The following is a 20112-nucleotide window of genomic DNA, read 5'->3' as shown; positions in this document are numbered from 1 at the left end:
ATATATATTATTTAAACATTAAATAAAAAAATCTTACCACTGTTAATATATATAACAATTGATATATAATTATATATTGATATCGAAAAATAATCTTATCGAGATTTTTTTTATTTAATGTTAAAATAAGGGTAATCTACCTAATTAAATAAATTATGTGAATTGTTTACCTGAATATACAAAAGAAAAACATCTTACGTACATGTGCAATTTCAATTTTATGTAAACCCTGGGAGCTAACCACGGTTTCTAGTTTGTATGTAAACCGTTAGAGGCTACAAGGTTTTATGGTTGGAAAATGTTGGGCATAATCCGTGGCTACTTACCACGGATTATGAAGGAAAAAGCTAAGGTATAAACTGTGGTTGCTTCCCACGGTTTTTGAAGAGGAAGACTTGAACGAAAACCCCGATAAGTTTCCATGATTTACATGCAAAGTATAAATTATATGATCAAATTTTTTAAAAACCAAAATTTTTTATTTTTTATTCTTAAATTATATGATCAAATTTTTTTATTTAAATTAAAAAATAAAATAAAGTCCACCAATATCTAGTAAATAACGGATCTGTAAATTTATTATTTTTTTAATTTTTAAACTAAAAAAATAATTTTTTCAAATATTAAAAAAATAAAAAATTCAAACAATATACAAAAAATAAATAAATTGAAAAAATTAAAATTTTTAAATTAATTTATTATTAATTTGTGAACAAGTGCAGCTAAAAAAATCAATTGTCTAGGTGTAGCATTATCCGGTGAATAAAAAAAAAATATTATTAAAAATTTTTAAAAACTAAATTTCTTATTTTTGAATTTTTAAATTATATGATTAATTTTTTTATTTAAATTAAAAAAATAAAATAAAGTCCATCAATATCTAGTAAATAACATATCTACAAATTTATTATTTTTTAATTTTTAAACTAAAAAATAATTTTTTTCTCTAATATTAAAAAAATAAAAAATTCTAACAATATCCAAAAAATAAAAAAATTTTAAATTTTAAAATTTAAAATTTTTTAAATCAATTTATTCTTAATTTTGAACACTTGGATAATTGATTTTTTTAGCTGCACTTGTTCACAAATTAAGAATAAATTAATTTAAAAATTTTAAATTTTTAAATTTTTTATTTTTTGTATATTGTTAGAATTTTTTATTTTTTAATATTAGAAAAAAATTTATTTTTTTAGTTTAAAAATAAAAATATAATAAATTTACAGATCTATTTTCTACTAGATATAGTTGGACTTTATTTTATTTTTTTAATTTAAATAAAAAAATTTGATCATATAATTTAAGAATAAAAAAAAAAATTTTGGTTTTTAAAAAATTTGATCATATAATTTATATTTTGCATGTAAACCGTGGGAACCTATGGGAGTTTTCGTTCAAGTTCTCCTCTTCATAAACCGTGGGAAGCAACCACGGTTTATGCCTTAGCTTTTTCCTTCATAATCCGTGGTAGGTAGCCACGGATTATACCCAACCTTTTTCCAACCATAAAATCTTGTAGCCTCCAACGGTTTACATACAAACTAGAAACCGTGGTTAGCTCCCACGCTTTACATAAAATTAAAATTACACATATACGTAAGAGGTTTTTCTTTTGTGTATTCAGGTAAACAATTCACAGAATTTATTTAATTAGGTAGATTGCCCTTAAAATAATATATATTAATATTGAAAAGTTAATAGTAAAATATAATTATAATTATTAACAAAAATTTTGATAAAATTACAATTTAATAATTAAAAAATTATTGAAGGGTAATCTTAACAAAAAAATAATTTAATTATCAATTTTTTTAAAAAATATTTTAATAAAAATACTATTTAATTAATAAAAAATAATTTATTAAAGGATATTTTAGTAAGCAAAATTTAATGACAAAAATATAAATTTTTGCTAAAGGGTATTTCTGTCAAAAAATAATTACTTTTTTTTTGAAAAATAGATAAAGTTAACATTAGTTAACACAAAAAATTTAAAATAGATTAAAGAGAAAGTTTTTTAAAAGTTATAAGAGAGAAAAAGATATATTTTACAAATAGAGAAAAGAAAAGTGTCATTTTAACATCTCTTAAGAAAAAAAAGTAAAATTTTATTTAGAAAAAAAAGTATTTATTATATATAACTTATAAGTTATGTTTGGTATGAGATGCTGAAATTGAAATTGAAAGATTCGACAGACTTATTGTATTTGATAGCCAGAAATTAAAATTAAAATTTCAGTTTTAGACCATAAAATTTTAATTTTTTTAATACCTTCAAAAACTGAGAATGAAATTTTTTATAACAGATGTTAAAATTTTAACGTTTATTTTTAAAAACATTCTCATCTAATTTTTTAATATCCAATTCTATCCTTTTTCTCAAGAGAACAAAACAAAGCTAGCTGGGTAGGACATTGGATGAACTCTCTGGCGCCAGGCTCGGAGCATCTCGGCGACAGTGAAGGTCGCATATATATAGATATTAGATTCCAATACTTTTGCCACCGTATTGTGCATTTGCGCTCTTCCTTATCCGTCGCTCCTAACCCAATAAGAGTTTTAAAAACATAATAATAATGCTTGTTGAGATATATATTAGGATCCACCTTTTAATTGACTAAAGATAAAATGTTTCGTTTTTAATGCAGATATTACTGTATTAGATATTAATTCTTTCTCGGATCCAGTCAACGGAAAAAGAATTCACTCTTAATCACTACTTTTAATTACATTATAATTCAATCGATCTTTTTTGTCTCGTCTAAGGAAAATCCTTAAGAAAAGGCAAAAATTACGTAATGCAACCTTGGTGGACAATCCACAAAGACATACATCCATCATTATGATCCATCAATGGAGAAAGTGTATATGTGCATTTTTCCATAATGGTTAAAACCATCCAAAGAGGTTACTTTCTCTAACCATTTCCACCTTGTAGTGCCCTAACCCACAAAGATCTTCATGATAATCCTTCTATATATAATATATAACGGTAGGTTAGAAAATTACTAACTTAATCTTATAGAAAACACATCAATTAATTATAATCATAAATTATATTATTTCACATTAAATAAATTATATAATAATAATTTTATTTATTATTATAAATACTGAATTGAATAAGTTATTATTATTTTTTATTTAAAATTAAATAAAAATAAAATTATATATTATTTTATTTAAATTTTAAAATTTAATAAATACTACACTCAAATATAGATAGTAATTTTAAATATAAATTATAGATATTATTTTATTTGAATTTCATATTTTTGTGGTGAATTTTACGGAATAAGAATGATCATTTTGTGGAGGAGTGCACGATAAAAAAAATAATTTAATTGTTATGATTGAAAACAAAATCAAAGACTAAAAAAGATTTAAAAAAATAAAATAGAATAATAATTTAATTTTGATATAGTCATAATAATAATGTTTGTAATGGCCCAAGTGGATTTTATGGGTCCAAGGACATTGAGTCATTGACAATGTTTGAAGATAGTTTGACTTTTGTTAAAGGTGTCTAAAGTGGTATCTGCTTTACCAACATATGGGCTTGTGGCTTTGTGGTGTCTTCATGAAAGAATTTTTTGACCATAATTTCCTTTCTAAACTCTAACCACCAAACATACCATGCATGAATCTTCTCCGCAATCAGACGCGGATACATGGTGACCGCAAAAGCTTGGTTTTCCATTGAGAATTGAGATGCTTCTCGTTCTTCATTTCTTTCTCTTTATATGCTTTACGTTTTTCTTTTCTCTTTAAATGGAATAAAGTATATCTTCTTTGATGATAAAATGAATACCTTCATTACCCCCATTCAAACAAGGGCTGGTAGGTGAGTTTTTGTTTGAACCGCTTGAGGTGGAGTCGGAATTTCCCTAGTACTCCCTAATGTACTAAAATAACCAGCATTGGTTCAGAATGGATGTTCTCCATTGCAAATTTTCTCAACAGAATATTGAAAATACATTTTAATTTTATTATTTTTTAATATCAATGTATAAGAATTACAAACACATATATAATTACTATATAAAATTACAGATTATGTTTACGTTATTTTAATCTGTTTGTAATGTTCGAACCAATTCATGAATTTTTTTAATGAGTCGAATTTAAACTTTACAAATAGGCTTAATTATTAATAAACAAATCATGAGCTAAGTGTAATTTTTCAAACTTGAAATTAGTCCGAGGAAATTCACTTTCAACCCTTCTTATTGTTAAGAGTGTGTAAGAAAATGATAAACTGCAATAAATTTATCTTTTAGCATTAAAAAAGAGTAGAAAATAAATAAATTTTCTTTTAATAATGATATAATTTTTTAAAATTGGGACAAACCAAGCCATTATATATGAGCATTTGATATTGTATAATTAATTGAGGAAATGACATTTGTGACTCTCATAGAAAGAGAGAGCATTCTTTTGTGTCATTGTCGATCGCATAAATGCAATGCCAAGTTGCAGAGCTCTATATGATCCTGCATAACCTAGCTAGTTTAACGTGCAGCTCACTTACGACTTTTAATTAATTACAAGTTTAAGGCCCAAGCAAAGTATGTTAGTTAATGCAATAATGCCTAATTCGGCAGAAGACCCCTCAATTTATGCCATAAAGCAAGACTAGTAATTAAACTACGGATAGGGCATGAAGCAAACTTTGTAGGGTTAGATATGAGGTGGTGTATGTTATTACTGTTGCACGTGCATTTGCAAAAGAAAAACATTACCTAACCAATAAAATTAATTATTTTTATTAATATTTTAAATATTAAATATTGAATTTTAAGTTTTAAATTTTAATACTAATAATATAAAAATAATATTAACTCTGAATATTTTTTTAAAAAATATGTGAAATAAATTCTGTAAACATTTCAGGGAAGGGTACATGTGCCCTCTCCGAGAGAGAAGGCTCGAACAATATATTAGCATGTGAAAAGCACTAATGATTAATTCATTAGCACTTTAATTTAACAGAAGAGGCGGCCCATGTGAACTAGGCTAGGTTACTTGTCAAATTTTCTTGGATACTAGTGTCATATAATATATGGTCACAAGCAATAATATAATACAAGTTTTCTTTAAATTATATATTGGAAATATTTTACAAGTTATGAACGTAATATACATAAAACTTGTATATATTTGTCGTCGGTTGAGTTTGAAGTTGTAAGTTTTTTTTGTCTTGGACTAATAAGCCTAACCCTACCTGAACCTTATCCCAAGACCCCAACTCATCCGACCCAAACCCCATTATGATTATCTCTCTCATAATGAAGACGTCGCGCCAAAACTCTTATTTTCATGGCTGCCGCGACTTGACCACAACAGCTCCTCCCTCCGGCTGATCTTTGGTTCCGGAGTGAAGACTTGATGCGGTTGAATTGGTCCGATAACTCTGTTTTTACGAGTTGTTTGTATTTTTTTTAAGAGAAAGTGTAGGAGCAAATATTTTTATTAAAATTTGGCCACCACTTAACCATTAAAAGAAAAGTAAATAATTTTACACTATTAAATGTAATCTCATATCGTTAAAAACATTAACAATAATTAATTGATAGATACAAATCACAAAACTTAATTTTTTTAGTTAATACTAATAGTTTTTTTAATTATTTTTTATTTTAAATTTTAAATTATCAATCTAATAAATCTTAAAAGTAGATAATATTAACTAAGTAAAAATTGATTTCTTATATATATTTTTTTCAACAAACTCTACTAAGGTAATAAATTAGGTAAACTAAAGTCAAATAAGAAGATCTGGGAGAAGATGGTGAAATTCTCTTCATTGATTATTTTTTTTGTTCTTTTAACTGGATTAAAGGGGACTAATCTATTTTTAATCGATAAAAAAATATTATATATACATTAAAATTATTTACTAAAATTAGTTATAATATATATATATATATATGTTTAATTTATTTTTAATATATATTTTATATTTTAATATATATTTTATATTAATAGTTAATTTTAGTAAACATCTAGTATGATTATATTTAATATCAGATTAAAAATAACAAAAAAAAAATTAAATACATTTGGAGACAATAATATATTGGGCATATGAAAATAGTTTAATTTTAAGATAGAATTAGATCGTTTTTTTTTTAAGATATATTTGTCTCATATTTAATTGTGATGGGGTTGATGATAATACTCTTTCAAGATACAATGAAACCTAAGAACTTTTTAATTAAAAATAATAAGAAATTATCAACTCTTTTTGAACAAATTAAAGAAAATATCTTAATAATTTATGTAAAAAATAATAACAACTCAGTATTTAAGAAACAAAAATTGACTCATTTAAATTCAGTTATTATCTAATAGTTTTCTATTACCAAACTTTAGCTATAAAATAGCAGTATATTGTTCTCTCCATGTAACACACTCAATAGAATGTATAAACAATATACTCAGTTTATGTCACTCTCCTTTTTCTCTCTGTTCCTGATTTATTATTTCTCTCGAAAACCTTCATTGCTTGGTTCTTCATCATATTCATTCTTTTTGAATATTCTTGACATAGTATCTAGAGCTCTTAAGTTACAATCATGGCTATAATTCTGTCTAATGCTTCTACAACAAAATACCTTCTATCAGTAATTGTTGATAAACTTGATGACAATAATTTTGTTACATGAAAACAAGCTGCGATTGTTACAGTTGAAAATCAGAGTCTTGAAGATCATTTTAAGAAGGAAAACATACATACTTAAATGGTAGATTTTGGAGATGCTACAAGCCATCACAAACTGAATCTAAAACTTATAAGGAGTGAAAGCTCTAAGATAAGTCACTGATTACATGGCTACTAATTTCAATATCAACAAGTTTCAAGAACAAAGTTGTGCACTGTAAGTACTTCTATCAAATGTGGGATACCATCATTAAATATTTTACTGCATCGTCAAGAGCAAGAATTCAAACTCTTCGATCTCAATTGAGATCAGTAAGGTTTACAACTATAGTTGCAGATTATCTCTCCAACATTCGTCAAATTGTAAATTCTCTAATTGCTTTAGATTCTCCAGTCTCTCAAGATGAACATGTTTAAACAATTCTTGATGGAGTCACTGAAGAGTATCAAGGATTTATTGGTACTGTCATGGCAAAAATGGGCAAATTCACGGTGGTTGAAATAGAATCTTATTTAGTAGTATATGAAAACATGCTAAATCGGTTCAAGAAAACTTCTCAATCGATTCCTTTAGCTAATCTATCACAATCTTCAAATGCAAATAATCAAAATTTTCAAAGAAACAACAATTTTAGAGGAAGAGAAAGAGGAGGCAGGTTCATAAGAGGAGGAAGGTCCAATAATTCCTCATCAAGATTGTTCTGCCAAATCTGCAATAGACCTAGACATGCTGCATGAAACTGCTATTACAGGTTTGTCCAGCAATTTTCATCACCAAATGCATCCAATTTCACACAATCAACTCAACCGCCTGCACCACCTCCCTCTTTTCATCAGCCAAGAACCTTTTTCTCAGCACCACCTTCTATCCATGAATCCTCTTGGTATCCTAATAGTGGTGCTAGTAATCATGTATCTGCAGACAACAATACTCTCCTTCAAGCTGCTGAGAGTCAAACTCTATATAGGTAATGGTCAAGGTATCTAAATTACTAACTCAGATTCCTCATATCTTTGTGATACTCAAACTGATTTTTCTTTTAAATTGAATAATTTGTTTATTGTTCCTCAAATAACTCAAAATTTACTTAGTGTCTCAAAGTTTGCAGTAGATAATTGTGTATTTTTTTATTTTTGCCCTTATCATTGTGTGATTCGTGATCAGGCTACCAGGAGACAGCTTCTGTAAGGAGTAGCAAAGAATGAAATTTATATTTTTTCTAGTCTATATGTACCTACACATCTTTCTACATCTAATTCTTGTATATATACAAAGACAGCTATGAATGTATCATATAATCCAGTGACTTCTATTGATACATGGCATAAACGATTAGGCCATCCTTCAATGAAAACTGTTTTACAAGTTCTTAATACAAATCAGATTACTCATTCAAGATTGTCTACTCCTTTATCTGTATGTGAATTTTGTACTATGGCTAAACTACATCAATTAATATTTTCTACTTCTAATTTTATATATTCACAGCCTCTAGAATTAGTATATGTTGATATTTTAGGACCTTCGCCTACTATTTCTCAGTATGAATATAGGTATATATCAGTTTTGTAGATGCACATACAAGATACACATCCATCTTTCTTCTTGTTAATAAATCAAAAGATTTTACGGCATTTAAACAATTTAAAACCCTCTTTGAAAATCAAACTGGTTTCAAACTCAAAGCACTACAAACTGATGATGGTTTTGAATTTTTATCGAATGATTTTAAGGCTTTTTTTACTCAACACGATATCATTCATAGAATGTCTTGTCCTTATACTCATCAACAACAAGGTACTGTGGAAAGAAAGCATACACACCTAGTTGAGGTAGGTCTTGCTCTCTTAGCCATTGCTGTCTTGCCATTACAATTCTGGGATGATGCATTTCTTGCTGCAGCTTACTTGATTAACAAATTGCTCACCCCTATTTTACAAAATCAATCTTCTTTTGAGAAGATGTATCATCAACAACCAGATTATAATTTTTTAAAGGTATTTGGATGTATTTGCTATCCTCCTTTACGACCTTACAACAAACACAAGTTTGATTATAGATCACATCTATGTTTATTTTTGGGATATGATTCTCAACATAAAGGCTACAAATGTCTTTCCCCTGATGGTAAGCTCTATTTATCTCGTAATATTGTTTTTTATGAAGGCAAGTTTCTATACTCAACTCATTTTACTAAAAGTTTTGCTAATTCTACTTCTGATTCTTTTAGAGACACTTACTCTAATCACCAATTTGTTGCTGTTCCAAGCTCTCAATCAGACTCACCTATCTCATCTTCACCTCTTACATATTCTATACTAGCACATACTCCTCTCATTCCTCCCATTACACCAACTACAAATACACCATCGGTCTCACAACAATCTCACACTTTACCTTCTGGATAGATCCCTATCTCTAACACTGAAATTCAACTTTCTTTTCCCCCACCATCTCCTCCTCCACCACCCAAAATTTAATTCTCATCCAATTACTACAAGAGCAAAATCCACACACTCTAATCCATCTGCTAATCTCACTCACTTGTTAAACTCTGAAGAGGATTCCTCTTTCTTCATCATCCACCTAAAACTATACAACAATCTCTTCAACATCAACATTGTAGAATAGCAATGGAATCTTACTATACAGATTTAACCAGATGCAAAACTTGGGAATTAGTATTTCTATTCTCAAATTCTACTATCATTGGTAGTAAATGGGTATTTGCTGTCAAGAAAAATTCACAAGGTCACCCAGTTAGATATAAACCCAGGTTAGTGGCAAAAAGCTTTCTTCAAAAAGAAGGAGTAGATTTTGATCAAACTTTTTCTCCTACGATTAAGCCACAAACTATTAGAGTTGTGATTTCTTTAGCATTGTCCAAGGGTTGGCAAATGCGTCAGTTTGACTTTGACAATGCATTTTTCAATGGAGAATTGCATGAAACAGTCCTGATGGAACAACCTCAAAGTTTCTCAGCATCTAACATTCAACTAGTTTGTAGTCTTAAGAAAGCCATATATGGTCTTAAACAAGCACCAAGATCTTAGTTTCTAACCTTATCCGCCACCTTGCAACAGTTTGGTTTTCACAATACTAAAATAAATTTCTCATTATTTGTCAGACATACATCAAACTCTATTACTCTACTATGTGCTTATGTTGATGATATTTTATTAACAAGGAATAATCTTTAAGAGTTATAGTTTTTCATTGACAAATTAAATTCTATTTTTTCTCCCAAGGATCTTGGTCAATTTAGTTATTTTCTTTCCTTAGAAGCTATATTTATTAATAACCAGCAACTTCTTTTAACACAAAGAAAGCATATTATTGATCTTTTAACTCGTACTAACATGTTAATGGCTAATTCAGTATCAACCTCAATGGTATCCTCTTCAAAACTAAGTTTACATGATTCTGACCCATTTGATTATCCTAAGTTGTATAGGTACATAGCTGGAGCATTACAATACTTGACTCTTACAAGACCAGATCTCACATATTCAGTGAGTAAAGTCTGCCAGTATATGCATAACCCAACTATCAATCATTGAAGAGCTATCAAACGAATCCTTAGATACATAAAAGGTACAGTTTATCAAGACTTAGTGTTTAACAGTTGTACTAACTTTAGACTTCTTTCTTTTGCTGATACAGATTGGGAAGCATATTGTGATGATCGAAAATCAATCACTGGCTATCGTATTTATTTAGACAATAATCTAATAGCATGAAAAAGCAACAAATAGCAAGTAGTCAGTTGATCCAGCACAGAGACAAAATTTTGAGCATTAGCTGCAGCACTATCTGAACTTTCTTGGCTTCAAAAACCTGTTAAAAGAGTTATTCATACCAATATCAGTTCCTCCTACCATTTATTGTGATAATCAAAATGCTTGCTTGCTTGCAGCCAATCCTATTTTGCATAGCACATCCAAACACTTTGAGCTAGACCTTCATTTTGTAAAAGACCAAGTGACTGCTGGGAAGCTATTTGTCTCCAATCTTTCAGCCATAGACCAAGTAGCTGATATATTCACTAAAGCTCTCTTAATCACTTTGTTTTTTAAGTTTCGTGACAAACTGAAAGTAGCTTCAAAGTCCTCTCTCAGATTGAGGGAGAATGTAAAGAATAATAACAACTCAGCATCTAAGAAACAAGAATTGATTTTTTCAAATTCAGTTACTATCTAATAGTTTTTTGTTACCAAACTTTAGCTATAAAATAGCAGTACATTGTTCTCTCTATGTAACACACTCAATAGAATATATAAACAATATACTCAGTCTATGTCACTCTCCTTTTTCTCTATATTCTTGATTTACTATTTCTCTCGAGAACCTTCATTGCTTGGTTCTTCATCATATTCATTCTTCTTTGAATATTCTTGACGGTTTAAATACACACTTAATTAGTATGTATAAATAGTGGACAATAATTTTATTTATATTTATTGCACATAGCAATTATAATTTGTCATGTACACATACATAAATTGTTGTGACTTTTTTATTGTCAATATGTACAATGTTTTAAACATGCACAATTTTTAAAAAGTTGTATCCCTTTAGCCAAATGGTCCTATGTATCATTATTATAATTGATAATATCTGAATGGTTGGTAACCGTTTATTAATATTAATAATAACATTAATAATATTATTAATAACATTAATTAATCAAATTTGTAAATACTTTTACTATTTACAAAATTTTAAATATCATATAAGTATATACATAAAGAATGTGTCACTAAAATTAAACATTTTTTTAGTGTAAATTTTAAAATTCTAACAAAGTAATAGGTGTCTAATCGATTAGACCTATACTCCATATACCAGTACCAAAAATCACACACATTACATATACGCTTCAACTTCAAGAGTTTATAATTTTAAGCACTTATATGACTTTATGCTCATCCTGATTTCATGAATATTTACAAGAATAAAACCTCTAAAATTCTCGATTAGAGCGGCACCACTCCTATATTCATATAGGTAGAATATTTTGATAAAATATTATCATTCTATTAAAATTTTTAACTCACCCTCATAATTTATTATAAATAGTACTAAATCTTATACTTTAGTGCTCTAATTGTTAAATAACTTGTTATTACCCATTAAACATTGAAACTAGTAGTCTACTAGAATAAGATAGGGTTCCCATCATTTAACAACAATAGATTTTAATCTTATTTTAGCATTAGACTCTTTGATTTTATCTCTTGACAAACCTTTAGTTAAAAAGTCTGTTAAATTTCTTTTAGATCTTACATAAGTGATAGTAATTACACCATCATCTATTAGTTGCCTCACAAATTTATATCTCAAACTTATATATCTAGACTTTCCATTATAAATCTTATTATATATTCGAGACATGGTTGATTCACTATCACATAAGATTGAAATAGTTGTCGTCTGCTGTGGCCACAACTTTATATTATATAACAAATTGTTTAATCCTTCCACTTCTTTACCTGCGGTTGATAAAGCTACAAACTTAGCCTCCATAATAAAATGTGTAATACATGTTTGTTTATTTAAGGCTCAACTTATAGTTCCACCACCTAGAGTGAAAATCCATCCTGAAGTGGATTTATTATCACTAAAATTTATAATTCAACTTGTATCAGAATAACCTTCTAAAACTGTAGGATAATCACTATAATATAATACCAAGTTTATAGTTTTCTTGAGATAACCAATAACTCTTGTTATAGCTTTTCAATGTTGATTGTTAGGTTTTTTCTTTAAACCTTGATAATTTGCACTTAGCAAATGTTATATCAAGTCTAGTAACTTCTTATAAAACTAGCATATTCTAATTGTGCTATAGGTCTTCTCATGTTTTCTTCTAATTTAAGATTAGGATTATAGGGTGTATTGGATTATTTAATTATGAGATGATCAAATTTTTTTAATATTTTTTTGATATAATAAGATTAATTTAAAGTAAAGCCAATGCAACTTCATTCTTATGCACATTTATGTCTAATATTGTATCAACTTCATTCAAACCCTTCATCTTGAATTTAGAAGTTAGATACTCTTTCGTTACACGAATTCCTTCTAAATTTGTTCTGATGATTAACATAGCATCAACATATAGATAAATGATTACTCCATAATCTTTAGTAAATTTTGAGTAAATACATTTATTTGCACTGTTATATGAGAAGCCATTTGATAACACCACTGAATCAAACTTCTCATGCCATTAATTTAGGCACTTGTTTTACGCCATACAAAGACTTAATTAATTTATAATTTTTTTTATTATTTTCGAGTAACACATGACCTTCTGGTTGCTCCATATATATTTATTAAATTTTCATTAAGATGTCAATTTAGAAAAATCGTCTTAACATCCATTTGATGTATATGAAACTTGTGAATGAATTCTAATGCTATAAGAGTCCTAACAGAAGTCATTTTTATCACAGGTGCGTAAGTATTAAAATAGTCTAGACCTTCTTGTTGTCCGAATCTTTTGGTCGCTAATCTTGCTTTAAAGGTTTTAATGAACCATCAGTGTTATACTTTCTTTTAAATACCACTTACATCCTAATGCTTTGATCTTGAGGTAAATCAACCAAAATTCAAGTATTGTTTGATAATATTGAGTCAATTTCATTATTTGTTGCTTCTTTCCAAAAAAGCAGAAATCCTTAAAGCCATAGCCTCTTTGAACATTTGAAAATCATCCTCTATGTTCATCATAATAGGAATTTTGTTTGTCACAGAATTCCTAATTCCTTCTAAAAAAAATGATAGTCTAAGAAGAAATAAAATTTAGACCCAAGTCCTTTTTTTTCTAATTCTCAAACTCTTCCTTAATTCAATCAATTCTTTATCACTTAGATGTTTATTATTTTGATTATTTATTTCTTGTGAAACATTAGTATCATTTTGAGAATATTCTGAGCTAGAAGTTAAATTATTGATAAATTTATTTTCAATAAATTCTACCTTTCTTGATTCAACAATTATATTAGACACTAAATCTAATATTCTATATGCTTTAAAATTTTGAGCATATCCTATGAAAGTGCCTTTTATGATTCTTGGCCCCAATTTGGTTCTCTTTTGATTAGGAATTCGATAAAAAGTTAAACACCCCCATATTTTCAGATAATTTAAATTAGGGTTTCTTCTCTTTTTGTCTTACTTTGAATCTTTTGAAAACTTTTTTTTTCGTATTCTTCACCAATATGATTTACTTTAGAACTTTGAGAAAGATACATATCATCACATTTTGGAGTTTTTTCCTCTATACATATATGCCTTAGTAATTTTTTAATTGTGAAGTCCTCATCACCACGATGTAAAAGTTTCTTCTTATAACCATTCCAAGATAAAAATAATTTTAAAATAATTACTCCAACTTGTAATGATTCAGGGATTATTATTTATAGATCACGAAGTCTACTTACAAGAATTTGTAATTCATGAATTTGATCCATAACAGGCATAGTATAATTCATAATAAATTCAAAATATTTCATCATAATAAACTTATCTGTTCCTTGTCATTTACTATTGTACTTTTCTTTTAAAAACTTTCAAATATCCAATGGTGATTGAATTGACATGTAGAAATCATAGAATCGGTCGAATAAAGTATTGAGAATATGACATCGACATGCAAAAGTATCTTCATCTCATTTCTTATTCAATTGAACAATCTTTTCTTTCTCTTCCGGTGTGGGATTGTCAGTGGTATCAGCAATTGGTGTAGTCTTTGGGTCAATCACATATGCAAGATTGAAAACCGAAAGAAGAAACATCATCTTGTCCTTCTAACTGTTGAAGTTCATTCCATCAAAGCGAGCCAACTTGACAAACTCTTGATTCATGACCTTGAACGTGGTGTTTTGATCTTGTGCCATCTTCAAGTAATATCTCTCTAAAATTGTTCGGTATATGAAGATGGTTTTAAGGTACGATTAGATCGCTTTCTTTAGAGAGATATTTGTCCCCACACTTAGTTGTTATAACATTGATGACAATACTTTTTCATGATACAATGAAACCTAAGAATTTCTTAATTAGCAATAGTAAAAAATTTTCAACTCTCTTGAATAAAGAAAATCTCTTAATAATTAAAATACACACTTGATAAAAATACATACTTGATTAGTATATATAAATAGTGGACAAAGATTTTATTTATATCTATTGTACACAGTAATTATAATTTGTCACGTACATAAATTGTTGTGACTCTTCTATTGTCAATAGATGCAATGTTTCAAACATACACTGTTCTCAAAGAGTTGTACTTCTTTAGTCAATAAATATCATGTTTTAAACATATACCATTCTTAAAAGATTATGTCTCTTTAATTAATAAAACTATATATTATTATTATATAATTAACAATATATAAACGGTTAGTAATCGGTTTATTAATATTAATAATAACATTAATAATAATATTAAATATTAGTTATTTAAATTTGTAAATACCTTTTATAAGCATCCGGACCTAATGTCGTAGGTGGAGGAAGAGAAAAACGGTATTGAATAGACGGAAACTAAGAGCAACTCCAATGGTATAAAAGTGGAGTCCCTTCTCTGCCACATAAGGACTTCGAAGCGTTGGAGTGAAAAGGAATGCAATTCCTTCACGGGGCCAAGAAGGGGAGTCCCTCTGAATGGAGACTCCATATATCCAATGATAACTTGCCAAATGGCAAGTTATTTAAAAAATAAATAATTATAAAAATGTTAATAAATTAAATAATTATATTAAATAATTAAATAATAATTAATTATATTAAATAATTATTTAAATAATAATTAATTAAATAATTAATTTATTAATAATTATAATAATTAAATAAATTAAATAATTAAATAAATTAAATAATTAAATATTTATTTAATTAATCATTTATATTAATTATTTATATCATAATTAATATAAAATATTATTTATATTTATATTATTATATTAATTTAGCCGTTGTAAAACTAGCCGTTGTAAAAATAGCCGTTAGAAATTAGTCGTTACTATGTTACCGTTATTATTAATAAATTAATATTTTGTTACTCTATATATACCACTTAGATACACTTGTATTCTCACACTCTCTACTACTCTTCTTCATCTTCTTCTAAGTTTACAAAATCAAAGTTCTGCTACTATTATTTTTTGTTCGAAAAAATGGATCCAAACCAACTCAACTCTTTTTTCAATTACTTACAAAACTTTCCTCAAATTCCAAATACCCAACAATCTCAAACCTCAAACTCTCAAGTTCCAAATCAAAACTTCATACTACCAAATACATTTCAAAATCCAAATCCACAAAATCTCTCTAATTTTAATTTTCAAACTCCTTATAATAATCAATTTCCTATATTCCAACCACAAAATCAAAATTCACAAACACCCCATTTACCATTTTCATCCATATTTAACCCCTCTATCGGAAATGTTACTCCAACTTTCTTGCCGTTTCCAACTCAATTTAGTGCATCAAGACATAACTCATCTGGTGTTGGTGGCTCTTCTAACCCATCCTCTCAGACTCCTATATAATCTAGTCCAAATTCGCAATATTCAGATTTTGCCAACCCTCATGGATTAGATGCTATCGACCTCAATGATGATATTGAAGATCGGAGGCAAGATAGCATTCAACACTGGCATTGGAAAGAGGATGAGATGCTGATCAGTGCATGGTTAAATGTTTCAACTGACCCTATAGTTGGTACCGATCAAAAGGGGGAAACATTTTGGAGTCGAATTCATAGCTACTGTGTAGAATTTTGCTCCGACATGACAAGGGGGGTAGTTGCATGTAAGAAACGATGGTATAAGATCAACAAGGCTATTGCACAATTTGCTGGTTGCTACAATCAAGCTAGTCAAAACATAAGGAGTGGTTCGAACGCTGATGATATAAAGGAGTTGGCTTATAAACTTTATTCCACAAATTATGGTCAAAAGTTCACTTTTGAGAGGCATTGGAACATGCTTCGGTTGGAGCAAAAATGGAGAAGGCAACTACCTACACAGAGTGGCGGCTCAAAGAGAACCAAGGTTAGTGCAACTGGAGCATACTCATCCTCATCAAATCCAGAAACACCGTTGGCTGACGAACCCGGTGTGGACTCTCCCGTTCGCCCACAAGGATCAAAGAAGAGCAAGCGAAGAGGTAAGGGAAAAGCACAGATGTCTGAAAATTTTAGCGAAAGAAAATCATCGGTTGTCAAAAAATTATCTCTCATGGAAGATATTAAGAATGTTAGAGAAAAGGAACTAATGGAAAGGGAAAAAGAAAGAGAAGAGGAGAAGGAACATAGAGCAAAGATGATGGCAATCAAAGAGAAGGAGATACAAATTCAAGCGGCAATGAAAGAACAAGAATTACAAACTCAGAGGTATATTAAAGAAATGGAGATAAAAGCAAAAGAAAGGGAAATGGATATGCAAATACTTAATGCTGACACGTCTACAATGAGTGAGAAACGACGAGCTCTTCATGAGATTGCATGTGAGAAAATAATGGCCAAGTGGTTTACTTAATGGTTCCTTGTATTCGTAGAGTTATGTAGTATGTTCTTATTTATTTATTGCGTATTACTAGTATGTGATGTAGTTTGTTTTATTTATTTCTGATGTAAGTTTTTAAATTAGTCAATATTATTGTGTCGTTATTGTTCATGAAAGTGACCGTTGCAAAACTAGCCTTTAAGTAGCCGTTGCAAAACTAGCCGTTAAGAAAAACTAGCCGTTGCAAAATTAGCCGTTGCAAAAGTAGCCGTTGCAAAACTAGCCGTTACAAAACTAGCCGTTAAGGTACTTATTGCAGACACACTTATAAATATCAACTATCAATGACTCCACAACTCCACTTCAACTCTTGTTTCTCACCTCGACAGAGAACTAAAAATTACATTTCTCCATATGGCTAGAAATTTTGATGATATGTTCAATGAGGCTTTGTATGGCAAAAGAAGACGGCAAGATAACACACTCATAGATAACTGGATCGATGAGTATTTACTCGAAGATTCAGAAGAAGAAGATATCGATAGAAGCCCTATCCCAATTACTCGTAGATGGATCAACAGAGATCGAGAAGCAGGACATGATCGCCTTTTTCCAAGATTACTTTGCAGATGAACCGGTGTATAATGCTGACATTTTCTGACGGAGATTTCGAATGAGAAGAGATGTGTTCCTTCGGATAGTACACGCTCTCTCAAATGTCTATCCGTATTTCCAACAGAGGGTTGATGCAACTGGAAGAAGAGGCTTGTCGCTACTTCAGAAATGTATCGCTGCGATACGGATGTTAGCATATGGCGTAGCAGCTGATGCTGTTGATGATTATGTGCGCATAGGAGAGAGCACTACAATTGAATGCTTGGAAAAATTTGTTGAAGGTGTCATTTCCGTGTTCCAGGATGAATACTTGCGAAAACCCAATCCAAATGACGTACAACGCCTGCTACAAATGGCGGAGGGTCGTGGCTTTCCTGGCATGTTGGATAGCATTGACTGCATGCATTGGGAACGAAAAAATTGTCCAAAGGCGTGGAAAGGTATGTACATGAGTGGTTATCGTGGGGTTGCAACCATAGTACTTGAGGTTGTAGCATCTTCAGACCTTTGGATATGGCATGCGTTCTTTGGAGTTTCTGGTTCAAATAATGATATCAACGTGTTAGATCGTTCTCCAGTATTTGATGATATTCTAAATGACCGTGCTCCGGAGGTAAATTATAATATTAATGGTAATAATTATACAATGGGATACTATTTAGCTGATGGTATTTATCCTGAATGGACCACATTTGTCAAATCAATCTCAAAGCCACAAGGTGAGAAACGCAAGTTATTTGCACAATACCAAGAAGGGCAAAGAAAAGATGTGGAACGAGCATTCGGAGTGTTGCAAGCACGCTTTGCAATTATACGTGGTCCAGCTCGTTTTTGGGAAAAGAAAAAGCTTGCCAACATAATGAGAGCTTGTATTATATTGCATAATATGATTGTTGAGGATGAAAGAGACAGTTATGCAGGAAATTTTGCTCAAGGCTTAGAGTATGATGATGTTGAAAATGGCTTATCACAACCTCAGCTGGGAGAGGAAGATTTTGCACCATACCATCAATTTCTCCAAAGAAATGCCCAACTTCGAAATAGGCAGCAGCATAGACAATTGAAGGAGGACTTGATTGAACACATATGGCAATTTCACAATGCTTGTCGTCAACTATAGAGTTTAATTATGTTTTTCTTTGTATTAAGTAATTTTACAAATTAGTGTAACCTCGAATTATCTATTGTGTATTATTGTTATATATGAATTTATTTAATATTAATATCTTTTAATAGTGAATTATTTTTAAATTTAAATATTTAAATTACATTATTAAAAAAATTAATTATATTAATTACAAGTATTTTAATTAATTAATTAAGTGGGACCACAATAGGGACTCAAGTTAGTTCCTCCTAATGAAGAAAAGAGAGATGCTTTGAGTTCTTATTTACTGTTTATGACACAAAAGCTGATGTGGAGTTACTTTTTATGACAGATGGACCATAAACAGAAACTGGAATAAGTTCCTATTGGAGATGGTCTAATAAAGTAGCCATGAGCAGTACAACCAATTAGGTAAAGCTCACCTGCCAAGAGATGATAGTTACCGACCCTTGACCACTACAAACACAATGATATGAAGGGATTTGTTTGTCACAGGTGGCTAATTAACCATAATTGCGAAGACAAGGGGGAAAAAATAGAACATAAGATCATAATAAGATATGCCCCTTATGTCGTTGGCTCGTTGCAAAAAATAAGGCATGCTTAATTGTCAAATTCCATTGACCCATTTGTTCCTCACCTGCTAAGCATGCATGAGAGGAGGAGGCCCTTAGGGCTCGCACATAATAATTATTACTTTATTAGTATGTACTAGATATAATTCCTAAATAAATTAAATTAATGCTATTATATTACACGTATACTTTTTTTCAGTTGCCGGTTGCGGTTTGTATGAAGAAACTGATAAAAAAACAATGCACAAATATGAAAGGATGTTATATTTAGTAGTTTGTGTATATTTTTATTTTGTAAATAAAATCATATAGCAAGTCTTACACCTTGCCAGTGTTGACTAACATAGTATTATGTATTTAATAATTAATTAAATATAGTTAAGTTTATTCTCGAATTGGGCCACCTAGCTATATATATGCTATGTCGTTATCAACTCTAGATGACAAAACTGAAAAGGGTCTCAGCATCAGTTTTGCATGTGCATAGTGACCAAAAAATCTTGGACGAAATACACGTGAAGAATTCCTGTAGCTATAATACAAACTAAAACCTACTTCTTCCCCTGACCAAAAAAAAAAAAACCTACTTCTTCTTGAAAAAAAAAAACCCTAAAAGACTAATTCTCGTC

General features: G+C 29.4%; 1 protein-coding gene and 1 pseudogene across 1 annotated transcript; both read left to right on the top strand.

The window, feature by feature from the left end:
* The first annotated feature begins 7391 nt into the window (after window positions 1–7391).
* On the top strand, window positions 7392–17218 carry LOC130934747 (glutathione S-transferase T3-like). Its single transcript, XM_057864287.1, has 2 exons — window positions 7392–7416; window positions 16254–17218. Exons 1-2 carry the CDS (start codon window positions 7392–7394, stop codon window positions 17216–17218), a joined length of 990 nt encoding a protein of 329 aa, XP_057720270.1.
* A 381-nt stretch (window positions 17219–17599) lies between these two features.
* LOC130934739 (uncharacterized) lies at window positions 17600–18920 on the top strand (annotated as a pseudogene).
* Window positions 18921–20112: the final 1192 nt, after the last annotated feature.

Source organism: Arachis stenosperma, chromosome 1, assembly GCF_014773155.1.
Source record: "Arachis stenosperma cultivar V10309 chromosome 1, arast.V10309.gnm1.PFL2, whole genome shotgun sequence".
Classification (NCBI taxonomy): Eukaryota; Viridiplantae; Streptophyta; class Magnoliopsida; order Fabales; family Fabaceae; genus Arachis; species Arachis stenosperma.
This window is presented reverse-complemented; position numbering and strand designations above follow the sequence as displayed.